At 52.1% G+C, this 19,472-nt stretch overlaps 2 protein-coding genes across 7 annotated transcripts in view; both read left to right on the top strand.

Moving 5' to 3' along the window:
* Positions 1 to 3,016: 3,016 nt before the first annotated feature.
* UHRF1 (ubiquitin like with PHD and ring finger domains 1) lies at positions 3,017 to 14,150 on the top strand. 4 transcript variants are annotated; one of them, XM_062510286.1, is made up of 16 exons: positions 3,017 to 3,169; positions 5,709 to 5,972; positions 6,734 to 6,906; positions 7,316 to 7,531; positions 8,278 to 8,384; positions 8,554 to 8,737; positions 9,507 to 9,630; positions 9,705 to 9,812; positions 10,569 to 10,673; positions 11,206 to 11,312; positions 11,863 to 12,025; positions 12,127 to 12,264; positions 12,628 to 12,735; positions 12,868 to 13,017; positions 13,260 to 13,358; positions 13,902 to 14,150. In XM_062510286.1, exons 1-16 carry the CDS (start codon positions 3,017 to 3,019, stop codon positions 14,046 to 14,048), a joined length of 2,346 nt encoding a protein of 781 aa, XP_062366270.1. In that variant the 3' UTR covers positions 14,049 to 14,150. The 4 variants fall into 4 exon arrangements, with proteins under 4 accessions (XP_062366270.1, XP_062366268.1, XP_062366267.1 ...); XM_062510284.1 differs by having other exon boundaries at positions 12,628 to 12,739; positions 12,860 to 13,017; XM_062510283.1 differs by having other exon boundaries at positions 12,628 to 12,739; positions 12,860 to 13,044.
* A 2,461-nt stretch (positions 14,151 to 16,611) lies between these two features.
* The window catches only part of KDM4B (lysine demethylase 4B), a 70,487-nt gene continuing 67,626 nt past the window's right edge, over positions 16,612 to 19,472 (top strand). For all 3 annotated transcript variants that reach the window (XM_062510255.1, XM_062510254.1, XM_062510256.1), the window contains exon 1: positions 16,612 to 16,693. The gene's annotated coding sequence lies outside the window, so the exon portion shown is untranslated. The remainder of the gene's footprint in view (positions 16,694 to 19,472) is intronic.

The raw sequence follows: 19,472 nt of genomic DNA, 5'->3' as shown, positions 1-19,472 counted from the left end.
CCAGAGCCTCCTTGGCACGCCCCAGCCCTGGGCTTTGCCCAGCTTTACCCCTGTGAACTGCTGCCTGTTCAGCTCCCATCACACCAAGATTTGCATGGAGGGAGGGGAATGTGGAATGTGGAGAGTTCCTGGGTGCAGTGTGACTCTGGATCATCCCAGAGCACGTGGGGCTGGAACACCCCTGCACTGCTGCCCCTGACTGCAGCCCCACTGCCTCACCTGGGGGCAGGTTTCTCGCTGTGCCGCGTGTGACAGGCCTGAATCATCACCTGTCCTTGGGAACAGCTATGCCAGGAATATGTATTTATGCACATAAAAGCACAAATTCCAGTGCCCGTGTCCTGCTTTTGGCTGGGATAGAGTTAATTTTCTTCCCAGTAGCTGCTCCAGTGCTGTGTTTTGGATTTAGCATGGGAATAACATTGATAAGAACTGATGTTGTAATTGTGTCTGAGTTGTGCTTACTCCAAATCAAGGACTTTCCAGTTTCCCAGGATCTGCCAGTGAGCAGGGGCACAAGGAGCTGTGTGGGAGCATGGCCAGGAGAGCTGACCTGCACTGGCCAGACAGATATTCCATTCCTGCCAGTACAGAAACGGGGGTTTGGTACCTGTCTGTCACTGCTGTGGGACGAGCTGGGTCAGGGGTGGTGGATGAATATGTTGGACAGCTCTGGCAGGGAAGAATTCCTTCCCAATATCCCAGAACCCTGCTGGGCTGCAGGAAGTGCTGTGGTGGGTTCAGGTAAATCCTCCAGTACATCTACAAGGACAAGAAACGACTTTGTGTCGAGGCAGAGCCTTGGGTCCTGGGAGGAAATGAAGCCTGGCTGCTTCAGGCTGTGGGTCAGAAGACATGGCCCGAGCTCCCCAAAATCCCCCAGGCCCCCGGCACCGAGCCCATCCAGGCCTTGGCTGCCAGCCCCTGGTCCGGGGCTTGTCCAGGTCACAGAGAGGAGCGGGACAGGGCAGAGGTGCTGCCCTGAGCAACCTGTGCAGCAGCCAGCACACCCGGGCTGGGAGGCCACCACGTCCTGCTCCTGCTGCTCTGTGTGTTCTAGTGCAGAGGGCAGGCTGGGGAGCGGGGAGGGGAGCACGGGAGGCAGGGTTTAACGGGGTTTAACAGGGTGTAATGGGGTTTAACGTGGTTTAACGGGGCCTCCCGTGCCTCGTGTTCCTTTGTTCCTCGGCGCAGCCGTTCCAGCCCAACCCGCCCGGCCTCTGTCCTCCACAATCACCAATCCTCAGCCTTTCACCCTCCTCTTCAAGCAGACTTCTCTCAGGGGCCTCTTGGCCATGCTTTCCCCCATCCAGTGGTTGTTTTAAGCAAATAGTATCACTTTTAATTTCCCTATAGCACCAGTGGTTTTGGGGATAAACACCCTGCCGGACCAGTCCTTTCTGTCGGCTCACACGGCCGCGCCATGGCTCTGCTGTGTCACCCAGGCCACATTGTCACCAGCAGGCCCTGCCACAGTGGCACAAGTCCCTGCGGAGCTAACGGCCTGGGGAGTTACAGCCCTTTTGTGGATTAATTGATTTATCCTGATTATTCTGTTTATTTGAATTCGGTTATTCGGTTTATTCGGATTATTCGGTTTATTCGCATCAAGGTAGGGCCTGGCGGCCCCCCGGGGGGGAACAGGACACTTTGGGGGAAGGGTGGCTGTCACAGTGGTTATTGGAGTCCCCTCTTCTGCTGGGGCTCACCAGGTTTTAGGACAATAACCGGTATCGTGCCCACGGCCCCTGGGATGAAGCCATTGGGGATTTGGGGGTTTTTGCCTCCACCATCGCAGCGGAGTGGGGCGCGCCGGGCCGGGTCACTGGCGGGGGAATCCCCGTTGTCGCCCCCGGTTCCTGCGGGTGTTTTCCCGGTCCCGTTTCTCCCCCAGGCCCCCCCCTCCTCCGGTCCCGGTTGGCGGCGGCGGCCCCGCCCCACCCGCGCGTTCCCGCCAGCGGCGGCCAATGGGCGCGCGCGTGGCGCGCGCGGGGCTTTTCCGCGCCAAACTCCAAAGCCCGCGAAAAGCGCGCGCGGCACCGGCTCCAGCACCGCACCCCGGTGAGTCCGCCGGGACCCCCAAACCCGGCACCGCACCCCGGTGAGTCCGCCGGGACCCCCAAACCCGGCACCGCACCCCGGTGAATCCGCCGGGACCCCCAAACCCGGCACCGCACCCCGGTGAATCCGCCGGGACCCCCAAACCCGGCACCGCTGCCCCATTGCGATCCCGCCGCGGGCCGAGGAGCCGCCGGTGTCACCGGGAGGGGAGGACAGCGAGGGGCGCGGGGGGTTCCCCGCCGTGGCCGGACCGGGAGGCGGCGGGAGCGCTCCGCGGTGCTCGGGCGGTGACAGCTGGGTCCGGTATCCCAGACCGGACGCGTCGCTCGGGGCTGCGACAGCGGGACCGACCCCCACCCCCCGAATGGGCCCGCGGGACGGGGGGTGTGGTCGCCAGGGGCGGTGCCGGCGGCACCGGTGCCCTACGGGCCCGGGGAGTGGCATCGCCCCGCGGTCTGCGCGGGGATGACGTGGTCGGGCTGGGGCGGGTCCGGGCGCGGCGGGGGTCGCTGACACCCCGCGATTCCCCTGTAGTGCCAGGTTGGCTGTGCGGTCGAGGGGCCGGGGGCCGCGTTGCGCGCGGTTCGCCGTGTCCGCCGTGCCGCGGGGCCGTGCCGGTGACGGCCCCTTTAAGAGCACGCGCGTCCGTCCCTCCGCCCCCCCCAGCCCCTTTATCCCCTCTCTCATTTGCATGATCGCGCGAGACTCGGCGCGTGGGCGCGGCGGGCGGGTTTCAATTGTGGCGCGAGATACGGCCGGCGCGAGCGGAGCCGTTAGGCTCCCGCGTGGGGGGGGGCGGGGCCAACCCCACGCGGCCAATCAGCGGCCGGGCCGGCCGGGTCGCCGGCCAATGGCGTGCGGCGGGCGCGTGAGGGCGGCGCGGCCGCGGGCTCCGGGCCCGCCCCGGCGGTGCCGCCGCTGAGCGCGGTCCCATTCCCGGGGCAGCGCCGGCGCCATGTGGATCCAGGTGCGCACCATGGACGGCAGCCAGACGCACCGCGTGGACTCGCTCTCCAAGCTCACCAAGGTGGAGGGGCTGCGCCTGCGGATACACGAGGTGTTCGGCGTGGAGCCCCAGCGGCAGCGGCTCTTCTACCGCGGCAAGCAGGTACCGGCGCTCCGGGGGCATTGACAGGCTCGGAGCGGACAGCCCCGCCCGGCCCCGTTCTCCTCTCCAGCTGAGCACGGTTGTTTTAATTTATTTATTTTTAATTGCGTGGAAATAAGGGGTTTTGCTGCCATCTAGTGATCCCCGGCTCCCTCCCGAGCTGCTCCTCCCGTGGGTTTGCAAGGGCAGCAGCCAGCTGCAGAGTAGCCTTTATTCTTGCTTTTCTTTACTGTTTTCCAACTAACGTGTTGCTCTTTTGCCTTGACATCGCCTTTGTGAAGTGTCTGAAAATTACCAGTGATTTCATGGTCTTTAAAGTGCTTAATGTTTTTGAGCCTTGCAAGTTTTCGCTGCTCTGAAAGCCGTGAAGATCTCGTTTTTCTTTGTAAATTGGGAAAAGCAACTCATGATTTTGAAGTTCCTCAGCTCTGATATCAAATTCTCACTAGGTACAGAGCCCTTGAGTGGCTCAGCGCTGTATTATATTCTCAATAATACGTTTACAATTGCTGTTGTACTAGTGTTTTCTTCCCTGTGAGTTAACAATGTAATCAGCACTGAAATCAATGAAAACAATTTCAAAATACAGTTTCTGTATCCTGCCTAGTCCTATGCTGCTAAACCTTCATGCTAGAGAAACTCCTGATCTGGTGTTTGGTTGATCACAGGATTCGTTTCAGGAAAAGCAGTGGGATGCTGAGTTGGGTGGAGATGGACAGTTTTGTTTCTAGCTGCTTTTCCTTCTGTTTTAAGCAGTCTTGTGCTAACTGTACTCTGTAATTAGCAGGTGTGGATGTAGAACATGGAAATACACCTGGACTAGCCTCAGTCTAAGCTCAGGTACCAGTTGTAGCATAAAGAGAGGCTTGCAGGATGGAGAAACACCTCGGAAGGGCTGTTGGGTGTAAGCTGTCTGCTGGGTTAGTGTTGATTTGGATGCACTGATGACCCGTTTGTATTGTAAATCAGGTGGCTCAGGGCAGGTGCCACCTGTCAGCCTTACCCCGGGTCTGTGCACACAAACAGATTTTCAGAAGTGCTGATCTCGGTCAGGATGCCCTGACTCACAAAGGGAATCAATCCCTCCCGCAGCTCAGTGCTGCTGAGCTCAGGCAGGAACATTCCCAGCGTGGGCCAGCCTCTCTTAGGCCTTCTTCCCACTGGGCTTTGTCTGGCTCTTGGAATCCCTGCAAATGCTCAGTTTCTTACTCGTGAGCATTCTCAAATGGGGTTAGGAAATTAGCTGTTGGTTAAAACCTGCCTCCTTTGTTGGAGGTTTGTCGTCAGTCCCGGGCTCTTCTTTCTGGCTGTGCTTTGAGCTCCTGTGGTTTCCTGTCCTGCTCCTGTTCCCTTTTCACTTTGCACCTGTTGTCACTCGTGTCCTCTGCTGGGCGTGTTCCCATGTTTGTGACACTGAGTCTTGGCTGAGAAGGAACAACCAAATTCTGGTGTATTCCTATGCATCTCGAGGAGTTTTCATCTAAACCAGAAAAAAGCTCAGACCTCTTCCCGTGCAGTCAGATTTCCAGGGATTGTTCCATAGCCGTTTGATGCCATAAATCAGAATTGAATTATCATAGTGATTCCTGTGAAGTGTAAATTTTTGTGGTTTTGCTCCGCTTCCCCTGATAGAGAACAGAGCTCCAGGGATTGCTTTTTCTGGTGGTTTAGACTGGAAGGGGATGATCATTTCCTGTATAATTTCTTAGTCAGACCTTAAATATGTGGGGAAGCTTGTCTGAACTTCTGACTGCTCCGTGGGCTCCAGCCTTGCATGTTAGCTCTGAAATGGTTGTGCTCCTTACAGCTCCTGAGAGGTTATTGAGGGACCTCTTTCTTCCTCTGCACTTCTCTTTTTGCAGGGGCAGGGTCTTGATTTGACTACAGATCGTGCCAGACTTGCCAAATAATCTCTTAGAGTTAGAGAGGGTGTGAAATTAGAGCACGCCTGGCTACGCCAAAGAGTGATTGGGTAGTTTCAAGTTGAATTGAATATTTTTTGATTCTACTTTCAATGGAAAAAATGTGTATTTACTTGGAGAGAAGTGTGTGATTAACTCTGGCTTCTACTTAATGCTGTGATTACTGGAGATGGTGTGACAATAATCTAGTTCACACACAATTAAAATATACAGACAGTCTGCATTAGCATTTGGGGTGTGTCTGAATTGAGGAAGAAATAAGTTCCCTTTGAGTTTGTAGGTTATGTGGAATTATCTCTGAATCCTGACAGGAATGTGGGGTGTCTGTAGTTGTTGAATTGATGTTTCCAGGGAATGTGCTGCAAACCTTTCCAGATCTCATAGAGGCTGGGTAGCAAGTCCAGGCTGCATGGAAGCCTTGTTCTCATAGACTGTGGTGTGGCTTAAAAAAAAAGAAAAAAAGAACATTTTAAACAGCAGGACTGCAAGAGAAGAAGGGCCCAGAATGGCTGATAATGGTTGCAGAGCCACGTGGTGGATGCTGGGCAGAGCGGTGGGTGGCTGGAGCCGGGCTGGTGCGGCAGGGATGACCAGATGGTTCCGTGCTCTCCCTGCAGATGGAAGATGGGCACTCCCTGTTCGATTACAACGTGGGGCTCAACGACATCGTTCAGCTGCTGGTCAGACAAAGCCCAGCCCTGCTGCCTGCAGCCGGCAAGGAGAAGGACTCGGAGCTCTCGGACAGCGACTCCGGCTGCGGCTCCGGCCCCAGCGAGTCCGACAAAAGCTCCCACAACGGGGAGGGGGCCCTGGAGCTGGAGGCACAGCCCAGCACAGCAGCTCAGCCCCTCTGGACAGACCCCGGCTTTGGCCTCTACAAGGTGGGTCCTGAGAGCTGAGAGCCCTCAGAGCTCTGCCCTGCCCTGCCCTGCCAGGGGAATTGTTCTCTCTGCTGCAGAATTGCCGAAAATCTTTCACATCCCAATTGTGTGGGCACTTCCTTTCTTCCTCTCAAACCCTCCAAGAACAAAGACAAAAATACCAACCAACCCACAAACCAATTCAATGCAGTATGCTGTAGGTCAAAATACTTAATTTTTTTTCATTTTGTCCTTTGAACTAAAACTACAGTACATTAATTGATTAAAAAAAAGGGCATTCAGAGTGTCTGTTGTTTTGGTTTTTTTTTTCCACAAGTTTTCCCAATATTTTTGCTTGGAGTCACTACATTTGTCAAAGCTGAAACTTTCTTGAATGAACAAAAGAAAATCTTGAGCAGCTGTTGAGAATCATCTTACTTCTCTGTTTCAATGGATTTTTATTACAGATCTAGTGATGTCTTTGCCAGGTTAGGAGGAAGACACTCTGAAACTTACAGACTAACCAGTAATGCTTTGGGCTTGCTAACAAGGCTGGGTTTACATGTGCTGGTGTAGAATGGATTTATAACCTTACAAATTCAGCCTAAGACTGTAGGGCTGCACAACAGGACCAGGAAAGAAGAGGAAAATTTAGTTTTTAAGGTGATCAAATATCTTGATAATGGTGCAGTTCTTGAGATGGTTAAATCTTCAAGTAGATGGGAAATGATTGCCTGCTTTGCAAACCCCTTTTGGTGAGCTGTGCTCTCTGCTCTGTACAGATCAATGACTTGGTGGATGCTCGGGACACGGACATGGGAGCGTGGTTTGAAGCCCAGGTTGTGAATGTGACCAGGAAAAAACCCAGCAGTCAATCAGCTGAGAGCTGCACAGATCCTGACCAGCCCACAGCTGTCCCTGAAGAAGATGTAATTTATCATGTGAAATATGACGAGTGAGTTTTGTTTTGTTGCCTTCTTGGCCAATAAAATCATTTGGGTCATGATGTGGATGGGAAATTTTATTGCAGCTATTGCACAAATTAAAGCACAACTGGGCAGTGACATAGTAATTATGTCATTGAGCCCTGGCAACTGTAAGGTTGTTTTGCAGTTGGAATTCCAGGGAGCTGGAATCATGTTTTTGTGGATACCAGCATTTATAGGAAATGCTGTTGTCCAAGTGTTAAAGGGAGGCAATAGCAGCAAATGCAGACTGGTTGGTTCTGGCTGTGTCTGTGTGGGAGGAGATTTTATTTTGATGGTATTCTTGTGTTGCACAGCAAAATCAACCTGTCTGCATAACAGCTGTTCCTCCTGAGAGCTGCTGTTGGATGTGACTTGTGTGCTGTCCCTCCCTTGCAGTTATCCTGAGAATGGGGTGGTGCAGATGAGCTCTGGGAACGTTCGGGCTCGGGCTAGGACCATCCTCAAGTGGCACCAGCTGGAGGTGGGGCAGGTGGTGATGGTCAACTACAACCCTGATGAGCCCAAGGAGAGGGGATTCTGGTACGATGCTGAGATCCTGCAGAAAAGGGAAACAAAAATGACCAGGGAGCTCAATGCAAAGATATTACTTGGGTAAGCTGTTCACTTAATAAATAATTAATAAATTATTAATTTAATAAATTGAATTCCTCATCTCTGCTTCAGCTTTCTGAGGTCTGAGTGACTCTGCTCAGACAAAGAATGGCACAACAGCAATGCTGGAGACAGATGAAAAGTGGCCTGTCCTTTTTGGGTGACTAACTTCAGCATTCTGCAGTTCAGATTAACTTCCACTGAGGAATTGGAGACTTTAAGGAATGCTGATCCATGGATTCACTTAATGCTGAAAGGATGCAGAGCCCCATACTCACCATGAGGCAAATTATGTGTTAATTATCCATAATGGCTTCACAAGAACTGCAGTGTCATATTTTGTGGAGATAGGATGATGTAGAATGAACTTTCACTTTATAAAGGTAATGAAAAATCATTCCAGTTCTCTCCTGAAGGAGACTCTCAACTTCAGGAAGAAAAGGGTGTATTTTTTAAAAATGTCAGGTAATTTTCACAGGGTTGCCAGAATATTCCTCCTTATTTCTCTCACCACAGTGATTTTGACTTTCTGACTATAAAATATGAGAAGCATTAGTCTGAAATATATCTGGGGGCAGGGGGAACAGTCACTCTTGATAATTGAAATGCTTACAAGTACCTGGATTCTTCTTGAGACAAGAGGGGGTTAATTCTAATTGCACAAAAATGATTTGATTCATGCACAGCTGTGAACTTGAGCTGTGGGATACTTCCAAACTCTGATCTCTTTTCTCAACTTCTTCTAGGGAAGCTGGTGATTCCTTGAATGACTGCACAATTATATTAGTGGATGAAATCTATAAAATTGAAGAGCCAGGCACTGCTTCTCCCATCAGCACTGGTACCCCAAAACGTGAGTCTGCTGTGGAACTCTTGCATGTCTGTCCTGCCCTGTGATGTCCTGCCAGCTGTGTGTGTGAGGACCAAAGGTTTCAGAGTCCCAAGACATGTTCAGTTGTGCTCCTTTGACCATTTCCAGTGGACCTTGGCACTCGCTGAGCCAGGTTTGTGTTTGCTCACAGGACAGAGTGGACCCGTGTGTAAGGCCTGCAAGGACAACCCAAACAAGACCTGCAGGGTCTGTGCCTGTCACATCTGTGGGGGGAAGCAGGATCCAGACAAGCAGCTCATGTGTGACGAGTGTGACATGGCCTTCCACATCTACTGCCTGAACCCTCCCCTCAGCAGGATCCCAGATGAGGACTGGTAGGTTCTCAGGAGGGGTGGGGGTAGCACAGTTCCATCTGATTAGGAGCAGGAGCTGAGGGCTGGGGCTTGAGGCTGCCCTTTTCAGTAGCTGTAAAGGGATGTGTGTGTTTTGGGTTTTATTTTGGTAAAACTTCACAGCTTTTCTTGAGTTCAATGAGAGTAGGTTTTAAGCCAGTGGCTTGCGCACTCCTTTTCCTAATTTTGGGATCTAGGTGCCTTTTTTGTGTACCTGCCTAAGGCCAGGGCTTGGAGCAACCTGGGATAGTGGAAGGTGTCCCTGCCATGGCAGGGGGTGGAACAAGACGAGCTTTAAGATCCCTCCAACCCAAACCAGCCTGGGATTCAAAGAGGACCAGATGAGAATTTGATGTTGGGAGGCCTCAGTTGTGCAGTGGCTTTTATGGTCACTACAGGCAGGGCCCAGGCTCTATCAGATAAGGCTGGTTTGTACATGAGATGTGTACAGTGAGAGATGTGGAGAGTGAAATGCATCTTTCACTAGACACAGAGTTAATGAAATGCACTGCTTCATTCCCTCTGCACTGTTTCAACACTGTTCACAATGATTTTATGGTACAGCTGTTTCCTGACACATCTGCAGTGGCTGGTGCAAGGACAGGAGATGTTGTAGGTCCAGTTCCAGTATGGAGAGTGTTTCCATGTCCTGTCTAGTTTCACATGGGGAAATTGTAACATAACTCACTATGTGTGGAGGAAATGCTCCTGATTGAAGGCTTTGCTGCTTGTTAATTTTCACTGACTTTAGGTATTGCCCTGAATGTCGAAATGATGCAAGTGAGGTGGTTTTAGCAGGAGAGAAATTAAAAGAAAGTAAAAAGAAACAAAAGATGGCATCTGCTAATTCCTCCTCCCGGAGAGACTGGGGCAAGGTCAGTCCAAAGCTGTTTTACTTGGAGTTGTGTTTGTTCCTTTGGGCTCTTGGCTGATGCTGCTCTCTGCCCAGGGCATGGCGTGTGTGGGGCGCACCAAGGAATGCACCATTGTCCCCTCCAACCACTATGGACCAATTCCTGGCATCCCTGTTGGCACCATGTGGAAATTCAGAGTTCAGGTATGAAGCTGAATCCTGGCCTGACCTGCTGTGGGGAAAAAGGGGAATGAGCCAGCTCCTACAAGAAACCTGAAACAGTTAATGTGGAAATGTGTGTGTCACTGGATATATGGAAGGGCAGAAGGAAAAGAATTCTGGCTTTGTCTGCATCAAGTATTCCATAACTAATGCTGCATTGTTGGGGCCCATCAATGCTGATTTATTTTGTTTTAGTGCTCTTTTTTTGGTAACTCAAAAACCCCAAAGCAAACAGATTTGTTCCCAGTAGTTTGTCCTGGAGGTGTGCAGTGTACCCTGGCAGGGGTGTTTCAAACATCCATACATATGAAGCAGAAGGTTTCTCATCCTGTTAGAAGGTTGGGGCAGAAAAAAATCACTGGCTTATCCAGATCTTGTTTTCAAGTATTGAGGGAAGGTTGCTATTATAAGTCTTTGAAAACTTTATACAAATATTTGATATCTGTATTATTCTTAAATACCCGGAGCCTTTTAATAAACAATTTCAGTAAGAAATATCCTAGTTGTTAGATTTGCACCACAAACCTGATCCATGTATTGAATTTACTCATACAGTCAGTGCCTTAGTTTCTTAGAAACATTTTTAGTTTTTTCTTTCTTCTTCCTGGAGCTTTTTGGAGGATGATGGTGAGAGCAGCTTCCCCCTGCGATACACGGAAAGCAAATGTGAAATAGCCCAAGCCCAGTGCTGTGTGGGTGTTGGGAGCAGCTCCCACCAAGACTGATTTTGTTTCCCAGGTGAGCGAGTCTGGGGTGCACAGGCCCCACGTGGCAGGGATCCATGGCAGGAGCAACGATGGGGCCTATTCCTTGGTGCTGGCAGGAGGATATGAGGATGACATCGTGAGTGGATTCTGATTATTTATGCACAGAACCAAACAAACTTGTTAGAGCAAAGGCTTGACCTTCATTTCTTTTTACATTCTACATCAAGTACTTGCTCAGCTTCACCTATTTGCAAATGAGGCAAGGAAAAACTGCAATAATCTGTGTCAGCCTGAGCCACACAATCATCCAAACCCAGTTTAATAACCCTGTGCCAGCTTTTGAGCCCAGAGTTCTGACTTCTCAGGGCCTGCATTACACCCACGGTTTGCACAGTCTCGTGGGCTGTGCTGGTGATCCTGTGTGAACCTGGGCTGCTCAGGGTCCTTGCACTCCTCAGAGCTGTGACAAGACAGCATTGTCACCCTGGCCTCCTCTCCTGACAACAACCTCAGGGACAACCAGAGACTGGCCCAGTCTGGGAGCTTAAATACAGGAAGCATCTTTCCTATTTTTGAGATTGCCCTGCTAAACCTACCTGGTTGAAGGACTCTTCTGCTTTTATTGAATTCTTTTTTGTGCCTGTCAAACCCACCCACGTTCGTTTCAGGACCACGGGAATTCCTTCACCTACACAGGGAGTGGAGGGCGAGACCTGTCGGGGAACAAGCGCACGGCAGAGCAGTCCTGTGATCAAAAACTCACCAACATGAACAGGTTGGCACCGTTTGTGCCCCATTCTGCCCTTAGCACCTGGCAGCGCAAGCGACTGTGGGGGCTCTTTGCATCCAAGCAAACTGAGCTGGGCTGCAAACAGTCCCCAGAAGCTGGCTAAGTGGAAGAAGGGTCAGAATCGGGTCTGAGCTGTGGTTGAGGCTGCAGATCATTTGCACAATGGGAATGCTCCTTTCAGTGCACTGCAGTGGGACAGAACTGTGAGAGGTGTTGGCGTTACGTGCAATACTGGCTGAAACTTAAAAACAGAGCAGTAAATTGATGTAGGAGTTGTCCTGCTCTCTCCTGGAGACCTTTGCAGCCACTGGTCACCTTGGGAGACCAGACCATTTGTAATTCTGAACTGCTACTCTCTCTGGCCTTGATGGAGGAAGTGATGTGTGCTGGTGCATTAGGGTCATGCCATGGATAATCAGCTGTGTAAAATGTGCCCCATCAGGAGGTTCAGTGAGTGCAGAGGTGTCAGGGTCACACAGGTTACGTGGCACTGCTGTGTCCAGGCAGTGACACCGAGCTCTGCTCTCTCCTGCAGGGCCCTGGCTCTGAACTGCAGTGCCCCCATCAATGACAAGCACGGGGCAGAGGCCAAGGACTGGCGTGCGGGGAAGCCGGTGCGGGTGGTCAGGAACGTCAAGGGGGGCAAGCACAGCAAGTATGCTCCCCTGGAGGGCAACAGATACGACGGCATCTACAAGGTGAGGAGGGCTGGGACTTACTGTCTGGACTGGGAAAAGATGACGTGGATATGGCCAAGGGGCTTTGGCAGAGCGTGATGGACTTGCTCTGGCTTTTCCAGGTTGTGAAATACTGGCCTGAGACAGGGAAATCTGGGTTTCTAGTGTGGCGTTACTTGCTCAGGAGGGATGATGAAGAACCTGCTCCTTGGACCAAAGAGGGAAAGGACAGGATGAAAAAGCTTGGCCTGACAATGCAGGTACTGCCTTGGGACATCACCTGGACTCTGAACTTGATGGAGAGCACGGATTTTTCTGTTAAGTGTTCTTCCTGAGGGTGATCCTTAGCTCTATATGGAGACTTAGGGGGGATATAAATGCTTCCAGCCTGCTGGGTTGTTTGTTTTTATACATCAGGAGGCTGAAAGGACACAACCCACTTTTTTTTTGTATGAAATTTCTATAGGCTGTGAAATCATTCCCTATAGCAAGGATTTGTTGCTGAAAACAGCTTAAAAGTGCCCCTGGAGCAGTTGTCCAGAGGTCACTCGTGCACCTGCCTTGGTCTGTGAGTCTGACCCAATGTGTCTGCATTGGATGCTCTTTGTTTTGTTTCCCTGCAGTATCCTGAAGGATATTTGGAAGCTGTTGCAAACAAAGATAAGGAAAAAGAAAATAATGGAGATGATGAGTTTGATAACCCAGGGAAAGGGAAGAGGAAAAGGAAATCAGCAGGTTTGTGGAGTAGGCAAGTGGATATAGAAAGCCTTGGAGGTTTTTTGTACATTTTACTTGGTTACTCTTTTCTGGGTTTTTTTGGTTGTTTTTTAAAAAAATCTTTGTGTTTTCTTTCAGGTGGGGAGGAAAACCTTGTCACCTCTCCAGCAGGGTCTCCAAAGAAAACGAAAGTTGAGCCATACAAGCTGACATCCCAGCAGAAATCCCTTATCAAAAGTGATGAAGCCAATGAAAAACTGTGGAATGAAGTGCTAGAGGCTCTCAAAGATGGACCGGTACCTTGGGCTTTCCCCCCAGCTGTAGTTGTGCTGTCCCCCGAGTTAAAGAACAGCCTCAGACCTGAACTGATCTGATTTTAGTGTAAACACCCCCAGCAGGTTTGATGGGACAGATTTTGCATATTAAGATTTGCTGAGAATCTTTCTATGATCAAAATAATCCCTTGTCTTTAATGGTGGAGTTTGGGTTAAATTATGTGTCTGTCAGCACTCAGTTGATTCAAACGTTGTCTTTGCAGAAATTTCTGAATAAAGTGGAGGAGGCCTTCTTGTGTATCTGCTGTCAGGAGGTCGTGTTCCGGCCAGTCACCACCGTGTGCCAGCACAACGTCTGCAAGGTGGGCTCTGCTGGGCTGGGCTGGGCTCTGCTGGGCTGGGCTCTGCTGGGCTGGGCTGGGTTGGGCTCTGCTGGGCTGGGCTGGGTTGGGCTCTGCTGGGCTGGGCTGGGCTCTGCTGGGCTGGGCTGGGCTCTGCTGGGCTCTGCTGGGCTGGGCTCTGCTGGGCCGGGCTGGGCTCTGCCGGGCTGGGCTCTGCCGGGCTGGTGGGAAGCAATGGTTCCCTATGAGGGTGGTGAGGCTCTGCAGTGGATTTCCCAGGGAAGCTGTGGCTGCTCCATCCCTGGCAGTGCCCAAGGCCAGGCTGGACAGGGCTTGGAGCAGCCTGGGATCAGGGAAGGTGTCCTTGCCATGGCAGGGTGGGACTGGGTGGGCTTTAAGGTCCCTCCAACCCCAGCCAGGCTGGAAATGCCTGCTCTCTGCTGTGCCCAGCAGGAATGCTCCCAGCAGCAGTGCAGTGCCTCTGCTCCCTCTGGGCCGTTCCCAGCAATGTCGGGGCTGTGAGCCCAGCTCCCCATCCCTGACCTTGCTGCCTTCTGTCCCCAGGACTGCCTGGACAGGTCCTTCAAGGCCTCGGTGTTCAGCTGCCCCGCGTGTCGCTACGAGCTGGGGCGCAGTTACAGCATGGAGGTGAACGAGGCCCTGCAGAGCGTCCTGGCCCAGCTCTTCCCCGGCTACGGCAGCGGCCGATGATCCCCCAGAGCACTTCTCCCTCCTTCCCTCCCCTGCCTTCCCCACACCTGCCGCGGGCTTAATTTAAAACAAACAAAAAAAAAAAGGTAGTTTGTGTTTTCTCCCACCCCCCCCCCCCCCCCCAAAAAAAATGGTTTAAAGTCTTCCTTGTTTTTTAAAAAAACTGTAAACTCCAAGGATTATCCTTTTGTATGTTCGTGGATTTTGTTTTTGTTCTCTTATGTTGAACTTTGCATTTTATTTTTTTCCATCCCCTCAAACCTGCCATTCATCAGCACAGAATTATTTGTTTCTAATGGACTGAAAGTGCTTCCGGTGAGGCTGCTAATAATGAGGAAAGTTCTCAGAGTGCCCCCGTGCCCCTTTATTTTTATTTTTTATTCCAAAAATGGCTTGGTTGCTAGAACAATCTTCACTGTCTGGGGATTTGGCCATCAAGGTAGACTTCACCTTGGCAGCATTTTGATACTCAATTTGTACAAGATGGTTCCTGGCTTTGTACCACAAGTGGGATTTTGCTATTTTTTTGTAAGAATTGGGTTTTATACATTTGACAAAAAGCCATTTCCTGCTAATTTTGTATCTCAGAACCAGAAGGCTGCTTGCTTAGAGCCAAGTGGTTGGAGCAATATGAAGTACTACCTCACTGGACTTCTCTTAGGGAAGGATTTGTTCAGCCAGGCGCTGTCCCCTATCCCGAAATGCCATTGTGGAATATCCTAAAGCCATTCTTAAGTGCCTTTTGTCCTTTGCTGGAAGACTGGGCTCTGGATCACCATCAAGGTCTCCTTTTTTTTTCATAAGCACTGAATAGTTGGGACTTGCCAGCCGGATTCTGTGGGAGCATGGATCACTGTAGCTGTGTGTGATTAGCGGGGATTTGCAGAGGATCAGGTTTCCTAGTCATAGATGTATTGGGGAGTTTTTTTTTCTTTGTTTCACTGCATTTCTACCTGGAAATGAGAAACAATCAATTCTGGCTTTTTAATGAACTGTTTTGTATTGGCCTTGCCTCCAGAAGGCTCCCTTGGTCTCCCTCTAACATTACCAAAGTTTGCAGTTTGATACCTCAGCAAGACAGGGATGTTTTTAATCACACTTTTCTGCAGACAGACTGGAACAATTGTGCCTATTTTTGGTTTCCTCAATTCTTACCCTTTGGAAGGTGATTATGTTAATATGTTAGGGAAAAAGACCCCACAACATTTTATAGGTTTTTTTGGTGAATTTGTCAATTTTTTGTATAATGTGCAAATTGATGTTCTCAAAATAAATATCTTTTCAAATTAATTGTTGACTGTTCATTGGGGGTGAGTGAAAGTGCGGAAGTGTTATTGCATTTAAATTGCAATAACTGCAATAACTTCCTTCGTTTATTGGTTTTGTTATTATTTGGAACTTGAAAAACAAACTTTGTTTCGTCCACAGGTGCCAATGTACTGTTCCGTTAGTGGCTTTTTTTAAGCAACAATTAGAATTCCTCTGCAAACTGGACATTTTCTGGTGAGATCTGCCAAGATTATCTTTCCCAAATTATAAAGGCCTGCTAGGAAAAGGCCTGTGCTGCGCAGTGAGCGGGTTTGGCTGTGGGTACAAAGGAATTTCACGCTGGGATGATGTGCTGGGTGATGTTTCACCTCCCACTCACACCCGGGTCCATTTCTGGTGCAAAGACCCGGCATGGGAACGGTAAGGAAGTTTCCTGGGTAAGTGACAGTAACAAAAATCTAACCCAGGATCTGCTTCTATTCTGGGAATTCCCAGTGCAGGCACAGAATCCAGGATGTGCTGGGCACTAATTGAGTGCAAATTGGCAAAGGCACGGAGAGTTCCCAGGGCTGGAACCGCAGGCACCATGGAAAGAGATGCTGGGGCAGGTTTGAGTGCCCCGAGTCCCTCTAGGGATGGTGACCCCAAAGGGCCCCGGGCAGCGCTGGCCCAGATTTCATCCCCTGCACCCTCCCGGGGCGGCGGGGATGGGACTGATGGTCCCCGATATCCCCTGATCCCCAACATGCCCCCCCAATCCCAAATATTTCCCTCCGCTCCCAAATATCCCCCAATATCCCCCGATCCCAAATCTCCCCTCCCCGGTCCCCGCCGTTTTCCCCGTCCCCGCCATGCCCCGCCCGGCCGCGCGGGGGCGCGCGCGCCCGCCGCTCCCCGATTGGCGCAGCGCGGCCGCAGCGCCCCCGCCCCGCGCTGTGCGGCTCCTCACGTCCTCACCGCCCCGCCCCGCCCCCGACGGGCACCGCCCGCCGCCAATCAGCGCCCGCCCGGCGCGCGCCTCGCCCAATGGCGGCTGGGGGCGGGCCGCCGGCCGCGCACGGCCGCGTGCGGTTGACGGAACGCGCGTGAGCGACGGGAGCGCTCCCCGCCGCCCCGCCCTCCGCCGGGCGTGACGCCGCGCCGCGCCGCCGGCCACTCAGCGCCCGCGCTCGCCTTGTTATTCGGCGAGCGGCCTCGCTACTGGCTGGAGCCGCCGTCCGTCCCCGGAGGCGCGGCCAATGGGCGCGAGGGCGGTGCCGCGCGCGGCCAATGGGCGAGGCCGGGAGGCGGGCGCAGGTGGTGGCCGCGGGGCGCTGCGCTCGCCTGGGAGCCCCCCTTCGCTGCGCCCCCCGCGCCGCCGAGGGCCCCGCGCGCAGGTACGGCCGGACCGCGCCCCCGGCACCGGCACCGGCCCCGGCCCCGGCCCGAGCGGGCCCCGCCGCCCCCGCGCCCCGGCTCCCCGCGCTGCGCCCCCCTCGGGGAGCCGGGCCCGTTGCCGGCCCGAGCCCCTTCCCCGCCGCTCCCTTCCGGCCCCGCGGCCTCCCCCGCAGGCCGGGTCGGACGGGCCCGCAGCCCCGGCTTTGTGTGGGTGGGAGTCCCGGGCCGCTCGGGCTGCGCCGGGCCAGGGGCGGCCCCGGGGTCCCTCGGGCCCCGCAGCCCGGGGCTGAAATCCCCGCCGGGGATTCACCGCGGGGATCCGGGCCACGAACGCGGATCGATGGCGATTCCGGGGGTTCGTCTCGGGGCCCTGGGTTGTGGGGGCGAGCAGGAGCTGCCGCTGGCTCCGGCTTCGGTGAGGGCGCTCCGTGCTGGGAAATCCGGGGGCAGGAGCGTGACAGCGCCGTGGGGTTCGACTCTTTTATCTCTGTTTTCCTCCTCCGGAGGCCCTCAAAGTCTCAGGCCAAACCGAAGCTCTTTTCTTCTGTTTTTCTCTCGATCATCGTGCTGCTCGTACATGTGTGTGGTGTTAGCGGGACCCCGCGGGGGGAGCCCAGCCCCGAGCACCGGCAGCTGCGGGGTTTGTGTGTCCGGGCTCGCTGCCGTGACTTCCCGGGTTCCGGCTGCTCTTGCCTGCAGCAACAGAGAGAGATGGGATGTGGGATGTGGATGTGGTGGAAGAGGAACTCTTCAGGAATCCCTAAGGGTCTGCAGAGGGGCAGGGGCTGAGCTCTGCTCTGGGACAGGGACAGGAGCCCAGCAAGGGCTGGAGCTGTGTCAGGGCTTGGATGGAGCTCAGGGAAAGGTTCTTCTTTCCCCCGAGGGTGCTGGGCACTGCCCAGGCTCCCCAGGGAATGGGCACATTCCCAACCCTGCCGGAGCTGCAGGAGCTCTCAGGGATGCTCAGGGTGGGGTTGTTGGGGTGTCTGTGCAGGAGCAGGGGCTGCACTGGATGATCCTGTGGGTCCCTTCCAGCTCAGGACATTACATGATTCATCCAAAGGTGGTTCTTGGTTTTCCTAGAGCTCTCAGTTTTGAAGCTGTTCAGGAGCCGGGGGTGTTGCAGAGAAGCTGCTCTGGACCCCTTTGTATTGAAGAATGAAAGTCACCAATAAGGTTCAGTTTCATCTGTGCTCCCTCTGTATTTTAATGAAGCTGCTGCTCTGGCCTGGGACATTGGTTTTTTGCTCTGTATCTCGTTTGTGCTGGGCCAATGTAAATCTGTTATATCAAGCTGGACCCTCCCAGAACTAAGTTTCATTTAAGCAAAAAGAGTTAATTTTAAGGAGCTCTGTCCATGTGAAACCTGATAGTGTTTCACCCTCAGCGTTGCTTCTTTCCTGGGAACTTTTGCTTTTTTCTCGTCAGCTTCCTTTTCCTGTTTCCCAGAAATCTGAAATCCCAGAGTCGGGGAAACCTAGAATGGCACGCTTAGAGTTACATTTCAGCAATTACATCAAGGAACTGTTGGAGCACCCAGTAACTGCTCTGTGACAGCAAGTGCCCAATTCCTGGGTTTCCCTGGAACAAGAGAAGGAACTTGGGGCAGGTTGGCCAATTCCTGCAGTGCCTGGAGGAATCCTGAAGGAATCCATTGCTGTTCCTGTCTCATGAGAGGCAGGAGTTCCTCCCATTCAGAGGAGATGTAGGTGGATATGAAGTGATTCCTTGTTCCAGAGCTGATGTTCATGGATGAAACATTCACTGGAGCATCTTTTGACAGGAAAATTCTGTCTAACACTCTGTGGTGGACTGTTCTCTCTCCTTTTTATGCTGCCTAGGAAGAGATAATTCCCTTGACTGATCCAGTGGGACCAGAATATATATGGTCCTATATATAAACATTATGTATGAAATATGTAATATATATACCAAAGAGCATTATATATATATATATATATATATATATATATATATATAAAAGGAATCAGTTTTGTCAGTAAGTCAGAACACTTTGGTAAAGACCCAGGTACACAGGTGTCACGTTGCAGATTTGGCTTTAGGGTGAATGTAGGCTTTTATAAATAAAACCTCTCACACATGAGAGGTTTCACCAGCTTTTGATGGGAAGTCAACAGCAAAATTCACTTTGAGGGAGAGTCCCACCTATTTAGTTTAGATAATCCTGGCTATTGGTCCATGGGAAGTGCTCACCTGTTACCTGAGCTGTGGGGACAGTGCTGCTCTCACCTCAACTCATGTGCACCAGAGAAAGATTTAGCAGATCAAGTGAGAGTTCCACAGCTCTGCAGGTGTTTTAGGTCACCCAGAATGCAGACAGCTCCTGAAAACTTTGAGCTATTTCCATATAAAAGGTCACAAGAAATTTGATGTGAGTTGGGAAAACCAGTTTGGCCAGCCCTGCTGGAAAGGCACGGGAACTCTGTGGGGATTTTGCATTTATGCAGGGTTATGTTTTATTTCCTCCTGGGATGTCCAGCTGCACTATAGCAAACATCAGCATTAGGGGGCTCTGATTCACCTTGCAAGTTTAAATCTCATTTTTGAGAGCTGGGAATCCACCTGAGAGCAGAAATAATTATTGTGAGCCACCCAGGCAGCAGGGAGGAAAAGCTCCTGGCAGTCCGGAGAAACTTGGTGTTCCTTAATTAATTCTGGGCAGTCAGGAGGACTCGGGACTGATGATTTTCCCCCTTCCTGACTCACTCAGTGCTCAGGGAGTGCTGTGAGGAAGGGTTTGCAATGCCTGTGCTGCTC

Source organism: Cinclus cinclus, chromosome 28 (genome assembly GCF_963662255.1).
Source record: "Cinclus cinclus chromosome 28, bCinCin1.1, whole genome shotgun sequence".
Classification (NCBI taxonomy): Eukaryota; Metazoa; Chordata; class Aves; order Passeriformes; family Cinclidae; genus Cinclus; species Cinclus cinclus.
The sequence above is the reverse complement of the archived record's forward strand: the minus strand, read 5'-3'. Positions and strand labels throughout refer to the sequence as shown.